General features: G+C 59.2%; 1 protein-coding gene across 1 annotated transcript; it reads left to right on the top strand.

Annotated features, from left to right (window-relative positions):
- Positions 1-1,242: 1,242 nt before the first annotated feature.
- Positions 1,243-4,976, top strand: LOC146587868 (killer cell lectin-like receptor subfamily G member 1). Its single transcript, XM_085318870.1, has 5 exons — positions 1,243-1,342; positions 2,060-2,140; positions 2,874-3,022; positions 3,712-3,815; positions 4,592-4,976. The coding sequence occupies exons 1-5, from the start codon at positions 1,243-1,245 to the stop codon at positions 4,788-4,790; spliced, it is 633 nt and encodes a 210-aa protein (XP_085174996.1). The 3' UTR covers positions 4,791-4,976.
- Positions 4,977-7,147: the final 2,171 nt, after the last annotated feature.

Here is a 7,147-nt window from a genome sequence, read left to right as displayed (position 1 = left end):
CCCCCAGCCCCTGCAGGCACAAGCGGGGTGCAGGGGGAGTGAGAGCAGAGCAGCCCACAGGGCTTTTCGGGGAAAGGAAGGAACAGGCAGCCCCGGGCTTTCCCAGGCTCACGCAGCTGCAGCCCGATGCAAAAGAGGCAGCAGAAACCACATTTGAGCAAGCGTCCCACTGCCGCCTGGCTGCTTCTCAGCACGCAAAGGTCGGGGGTGAGGACAGGGCTCCTCAGGTAGCACAGATCCCCCCACCCCCCAGTCCCCGAGGCAGATCTGCTGAGCACCCGACGAGCCAGGACACGGCACCCCACAGCCTCCGACCTGCTGCATGCCAGCAACCAGGCAGGCGAGGAGCAGAGCCACCCTCTTTGGTGAACCTGGGGAAGGGGCTGGTAACGGGACCGGGCGCGAGGCCCTGCCTGCCGCGGTGGCAGGGCCGCGTGGGCTGTGTGAGCGGGGCTGCTGTGTTCCCTTGCGCTGGGAATTCCTGGGTCCCAGCCTTGCCCAGGGCTCGCCGAGGCTGCGGCATGGGTGGTGTCTCTGGGGATACTGCCAGGAAGTGACACTTTCCATTTCGCATAACACCCAGTTGCCGAAGGGGGCCGGGAGGGGATTGCTGCTTTGCTGATGGGGTGCACCGCAAGAGACCAAGCAATGGAAGAGAGGGTCACGTACGCCGATCTGCACTTCCCCCCCACACCAGGTAATAGCATACTGGCGATCCCCTGGCCTGCTTGCCCTCGTAGCACCCACATTTCTCCTCACAACTTCCTCTTGCCTCCCTGCAGCTCTTTTTTCGCTGCAGGGCTGTTTTCCCCCAGCAGTACTCCCACCCTGCTCACTCTTTTCAAGTATCTGCCAAACAGCTCCTCTCCAGGTGCCTGGCAGAGTGCCTGCTCCAGGGGTGAGGGGCAGGAGGAGAGCAAGGGCAGGGGACACTCACTGCACACCAGATGCATGGCACAGGAACTCCTGCTGCCGCCATGCCAAGTACCATTTGCAAAGGGACAATTTCTAGCAGGGKTTTGGTGCTACAACTGAGCTCTCCCTCCAGCCCACACCAATGTCGCCRTTTTCCTGGCGGACATTGTCTGGAGGAGACCAATGTCTGTATAGCTGCAGGCTCCCCAGATGCCCTCCTGAGACCTGCCCAGGGTGCACGGACCTTTCCTGGTGTGGGGGATCCCTGCTGCTCTCCTGCAGAGTCCTCAGGACCCAGGTTATCTCTCTCTGTCAGCTCCTCAGTGGATGAAGCAGCTGCCCTGGCGCTGTTTAGCCCTCAGCCTGGCTCTTCTTTGCCTGCTGCTCCTGCTGGCACAAATTGTCCTTGTTGGCTTGAGCTTCCACTGTGAGTATCTGCTTACATCCACTCACTGCCGGTGCCAGTCCAACCACTCATGTGATGGTTCACCCCAGGGCTCACCGCAGCTGGGGCTGAGGGCCCGGAGTCGGCCTTGGCACTGTGCAGTCCGCGTACACGTGTGCTGGGTGGGGATGGAGCTGCTGGGCTGCCGAGGGGACAGCTGCCCCAACTCTCCTCCAGGCACAAGCAGAGCCTGAACCTGCCCCTCTGGGTGCTGTGTGCGGAGCTGGGCCTTCGTGTGCGGAGCTGAGGGTATTGCATGCTTCTGGGCTCAGGGACAAGCAGCAAAATGGATGAAGYGAGGAGCAGGTCCCAGGCCTGCCTGTCTGCAGTGCCTGCAGCATGGGAGAGGGAAAGGCAGGGAGGAGAGCGTGGGCTCGGAAAGGGCCCTGGGGCATCCTGCTCCATCACCTGGCAGTGAGATGAAGACAGGACTGAGAGCCGCGAGGCTGAAACTGAGAGAAAGAAGCACTTTCTGTGAAAGTCTGTCATGTGATGGGCTCAGAAGCACGGTGAGAGTTACAAGCCCATCACCAAGCTTGGCTGGCTTGAAGTGGGGGAAGCCTTCAGCTGCAGGCTGGCTATGGCTCTTGTGGGGTTCCTGGTCATSGGAGTGTGCACTGGGTGCTGCTGGAAGCAAAAGCCCAGAACCAGGGCCTGTGGGATGGCTGGCAGGGACAATCCTGTGCTCTTGGTCTGTAGTTTTAGGACAACTGGCAGGCTGCACCCATGGTCCCTGGAGCACAGAGGAGACCCTCAGCTRTGGGCAACAGACTCTGCAAGGTAGGAGAGCATAGTGGGCTTCTGGGCAAGGTTTGGAGAGGATCTAGCAAGCATTTACAAGGCACAGAATCTGGCCCTACTTCCTGCTGGAGGGATGTCTCTCTCCAGACCATGCCCCCACCCCAGGCTCCCTCCATCCTGCTTGGCCTCTGGCTCATGGTCTGGAGAGCTGCCCCAAGTGTTGCTGAACATACTGCATTGCCAGTAGCTGTTTGGGAGAGAGAACCCAAGGGTGGCTCAGCCTCGGCTTGACATGCCACCAGCACCAGGCAAGCTGCAGGGTTATTGCTGCATCCACGAGCCAGATGGCATCAGACGCTCTGATAAAGGTGAAACGCTGGTTTTATTCCCAGCACTTTGCAAATGTAGGAGATCCTTGTATCATTCCACTGAACCTGGAGTTCCTTTCCCTGACCCACCACCCCTGTGCCAGCCCCTTCATGTAACCAACCCACATCCCTTGGGGCTCTCATTACAGTCCCATGGGGCTGGAGATGGTATATAGGACCTGAGCCTCGGGAGGAAGACAGAAGTGTAGGGGTCCTCTCCATGGGGCATTTGCAGGAGAGTGCTGGGTTGGTTGTACAACCCAGTGCCGTGGTTCCCTGGCTGCCTCTCTTGCACCCTGCTGCAGTAGCGCTGAGCATGGGCTGGGAGCTGGTGGGAGCCCCTGGCAGCTTCCCTGTCCTTGCTGCTCCTGGAGCTGTGGGCAGACTGCTTTTCTGGTGTGCAGGGCGATGCCAGTTCTGCCCGGCTGGCTGGCTCTGGGATGCAGGGCGGTGCTACTACTTCTCTTCTTCCAAAAAGACCTGGGAGCAGAGCAAAGAGGACTGCTGCTCCAGAGAGGCACAGCTGGTCACTATCCGAGCCAACGCGACCCTGGTGAGTGCACCCTACTGACACCCAGCCTGGCTTGTCTAATGCATCCATGGGCATCTCGCTGTGCTGGTGACCACCTCTACCAAATTGTGCACTCTATTTGGTTGTCCTCWCCTTCTTGGGAAGGCAGGACAGCAAGGGCCAAGCAATGCCTTGGCCTGGCTTTACTGCAGCAGTGGTGTTCAATCTCTACCGCTCTGACCATGTGCCCAGAGCACAGCTAAGTCTTCAGCTGGAGAGCACCATGGTAATGCTCTGCCCACCCAGTACTGCTGTCATTACTGATCATGTAGCTGGAAATGAGTCTGAAGGGTGGGGCAGGGTGTCCCTCGGATGTGCCAGCCTCGCGTTTCTCCTGGCCTGGCACAGGTGAGCCTCACAGTAGCAGGTTCTGCCTTGCAGCCTGCCCCCAACCACACTCACTCATGAGAGGGAGCTGTGCCCAGCTCCATGCCGCTCCAGCCCTCCTGCCTAGCTGCTGCGTGTTCCTGTGTGTGGCACGACCGTCCCTCCTGGAGGGCACACGTGTTTGTTCCCATGTGTAGGCATGCAGTTGTGTGAGCTCCTGCTGGTGTGGGGGGTACATGGCTGTGTCTGTCCGTGGGAGCCTTTGGGCATGATGTGCATGTGCCTGTGCTGGCAGCAGCGTGTTGGCCCTTTGGGGAGCTCACACTCATCTTCYCATGTGCCAGACATTCCTGGTGCGCATGTCCAGTGTGGATGTGTTCCACGTGGGGCTGAGGCGTGACAACTCCCGGGCTGACTGGAAGTGGCTGGATGGCACTGCGTTGAAGGGGTGAGGCTTTCAGCTTGCCCCCCCAGCCAGGGCTGCTGGGGGTCCCATCTCATCCCTGGGCTCTGGGTGGTGACTAGGGGACAAGGAGTGTGTTGGCAGGCAGAGACGTGCTTCCTGGCTCGGCCACCTATCTCCTCCACTGGGGCATTTTAGGGGAGGGGAGATTGCAGAGGCCTGACTCCAGTGTTCATGCCYTGGGGACAAACACAGGCTGGATGAGAGGCTGGGGGATCCACCAAGAGCAGGCTTCCAGCATGAGGCCCTAGGGGCTCTCCTCTGCTGCTGAGCCCTGTTGGGAGGGGCCTGGGGTGCTGCATGCAGGGTGGGTAGGGACAGGATCCCGTGAGYGGGGAATGGTGGCAGAGGGGCACTGCTCCACGGTGAGGGTTAGCTTTGCCCCCGCAGTGTCTCTGTGCAGTCTCCAGTTCCTTGGCAGAGGAGGAGCTGATCAAACTGCTCCATCCGATCTTGCCACATCCCGTCTTGCCCCATCCCATCTTACCCCCAGCTCTCTGGCCCCCATTCCATCTCACTCCATCCCATCTCTCCTCCACCCCTCTTGCCCTGACTCCTCTTGCCCCATCCCATCTCGTCCCATCCCCTCTTGCTCCCAACCCCTCTCACGCCATCCTGTCTTGCCCAAACCTGTCTCATCCCAATCCCTCACCGTATCCCATCTTGCCCCCATCCTGTCTCACCCCATCCTGTCTTGCTGCACCCCATCTTGCCCCATCCCGTTTCAGCCCATCCCATCTCACCCCACTCTCTCCATGCAGGCTCTTCCCAATACAGCGTTTCACCAGCTCTTTCCTGGCCTGTGGGAGGGTGTCTGGCTCAGGTCTGTCTGGCGGCATGTGTGGGGAAGCCCACAGCTGGATCTGTGAGAAGAGTGCTGCCACCCTGCAGTGGGTCCACTCCACACCCCCGGCCTTCCTCTGGGGGAACACCACTTACACCTGCGCGAGGCCCTGGTGACCTGGGCCCAGGTCCTGCAGGAACCTCCAGCCTGGCCACCCTGGCGGCACAGGAACACCGCTGCTGTCACAGCCCCTGCAGCCCTGCCTGACCTGACCTCCTGTGTGCTGGTATCCCACATTGCAGTCTCCTAATGCAGAGCTTTTCTTCCCCCGCAGCCCAGATCTGTGCACTGTGGCAATAAACTCTGGCATGTGGATGCTGTAGCTATCTTTGGGGGAGGGCGCCGGGGGGAGGCTGTGCCCTCACCACAGAGCTGTGGCACCCATGGCTTTGCCAGCCTGGTTGAAAACTGCCTTACGGGAAGTGGTGAGATGCCGGAATTGGCCCAAAGGTCCCTGTGGTGTGGGGGAAGTGTGGAACAGCTTCTGTGGGGCTTGGGCAGGTCTCCCCAAGGTTCTGGGCTTCCTGACTGTACCAGCTGCCAGGGGTTTATATGTCTCCAGGAAAGGCAGCTGAGAAATGGCTCTCTGCAGGTCCTTTGCCAGCCTGGTCCTGGCAGAGGGCTTGGGCTGCACAGCAGCTTTTGTCCTGATGCCTGTATGGTCTGTGGAGGTCACAGCGAATGCACTCCGCTTCAAGACTAGGTGGTGTGTGAGAGCCTAAAAGCCCTGCTTGGTGCTGGGTGCTATCATTAGTGTGACACTGGCCACACGGGTCATACCAGCAGCACGCAGTTCTTGCAGGGCCACCTCCCTGGTGCCCCTCCTGCTGTACATGGCGGATCACAGCCTGGCTCTTGCCCAGGTGGGCAGTAGGACAGGGACGGTGAAGAGCAAAGGAAGCCCGGTGCCTGTAGCAAACAGGAGCATGGGTGGAGGGAGAGCACAGGGCCCAGGTCGGTTGGGGACGGTTGCCTTTCCCGCAAAGCCATCCCAGATGCTGCCTGTGCCTTGCATTCCTGCTCCTGTGTGCTCCAGCGAACAGTGTCAAGTCATCCTCTCTTCAGTTGCCTCTGGCCCCATAGATCAAACTCTGCACTGCCTTTCACCAGACCTGCTGCTTGGTCCCTCTGTGGATGTCCCCTTCATGTCACACAAGCCGTGATGAGCCAGAGGCCTTTCTGCTCTGCCACCTCCACGAATGGCTTTTGTGCGGTGGCCTTGTGGCCAAGGATCCTTTCCAATGTTCATTAACTTACTTATTGGGGACCATAAAAAAGCACAGAATCAAGGTGCTTTTAACATGACCACAGGCAATGCTTATTTATTGCTCACTCGTAGGTTACTCTCAGTCTAATCCCCTATAGCTAGGCACTAAATGCTCTACTACGTATTACTGTGTGCGCTTAGGGTTTGCAGCCAAGTTGCTGTCTTAGGAAATTTGATCCTTGATGCCCTGTCCGTTGCAGAGGAATCATGGTGCAGGCATCCCCCTCACACCCGATAGCAGTCCCGTGGTCAGGACCCGGAGCAGGGCCTACCCTCCCACAAGCTGCTGTTGATCTTCTATACTTTCTTCCCTGCTCTTCCCCAGTAGCTTAAACCAATCACGAGCCTAAGGGTCTTTCACTCGATTGTGTCTCATCATTTCCTTGCCGTTTTCCTGTTTCTCACTTATCACTGTTGTCACAAGATTCTACCAGCACTGAGGGTTTCTGCAGCGACATTTTATCCCTTATTACTGTTGCCACATCACTCTGCAGTGAGGGGCTGTAGACACTCCAGGAGACTGCCAGCAATCTCCTGGAGTGATAGGGCCTGCGCTGTCACTGAGACCTGCTCTTGCCTGCAGGCTCGTGACACCGCACAGCCAGGATCTGCTGTGGCCAGTGAGCACTGGGGGCTCAGGGACTGGGAGAGGAGATGACCATCCTTCTTCACTGCACTGCAGGGCTGGGACCCTATTGGGAGCACAGCATGGTGCCCAGGATGGAGATGAGTTAGCTCCCCCTACAGTAACAGCTGGCCAAAAGTAATCTATATTTTGCAGGTAACATGAGCACTTCTGCTTTCCGACAAAGCAAGAAGCTGTTCCACCCCAATTGTCATAGCCACAGTACTGGTACTGTCACCGGAAATCATCACAGCAGAGAAGCAGAAAGTCCCCAGTCTGGAGCTGCTCAGGACAAAGCCAGCTCCCGTCCACATGGCCCAGAGCGTGGTTTACGCTGACCTGAGGTTTGCCAAGGTGCCCGCGGGATGCAGCTCACCCTGCCAGACACTGGAGACTGGTGAGAGACCCCCCCCCGGCCCCCCGGAGCTGCCCCCCAGGCCCGGACCTTGCAGACTCACCCGCTCTGCCCCACCTGCCCACAGCCCTGTGCGAGGACGAGGCGGAGAGCCCCTACGAGAACGTGCAGCCGGAGCAGGCGCCCACCGCGCAGGACGGGCGGCGGGCCCAGCCCAGCCCGGGTG

This window comes from Rhea americana, unplaced genomic scaffold (genome assembly GCF_003343005.1).
Source record: "Rhea americana isolate MKP2758 unplaced genomic scaffold, rheAme1 scaffold_559, whole genome shotgun sequence".
Taxonomy (NCBI): domain Eukaryota; kingdom Metazoa; phylum Chordata; class Aves; order Rheiformes; family Rheidae; genus Rhea; species Rhea americana.
Note: the sequence above shows the minus strand (reverse complement) of the source record. Positions and strands in the feature narration are given on the sequence as shown.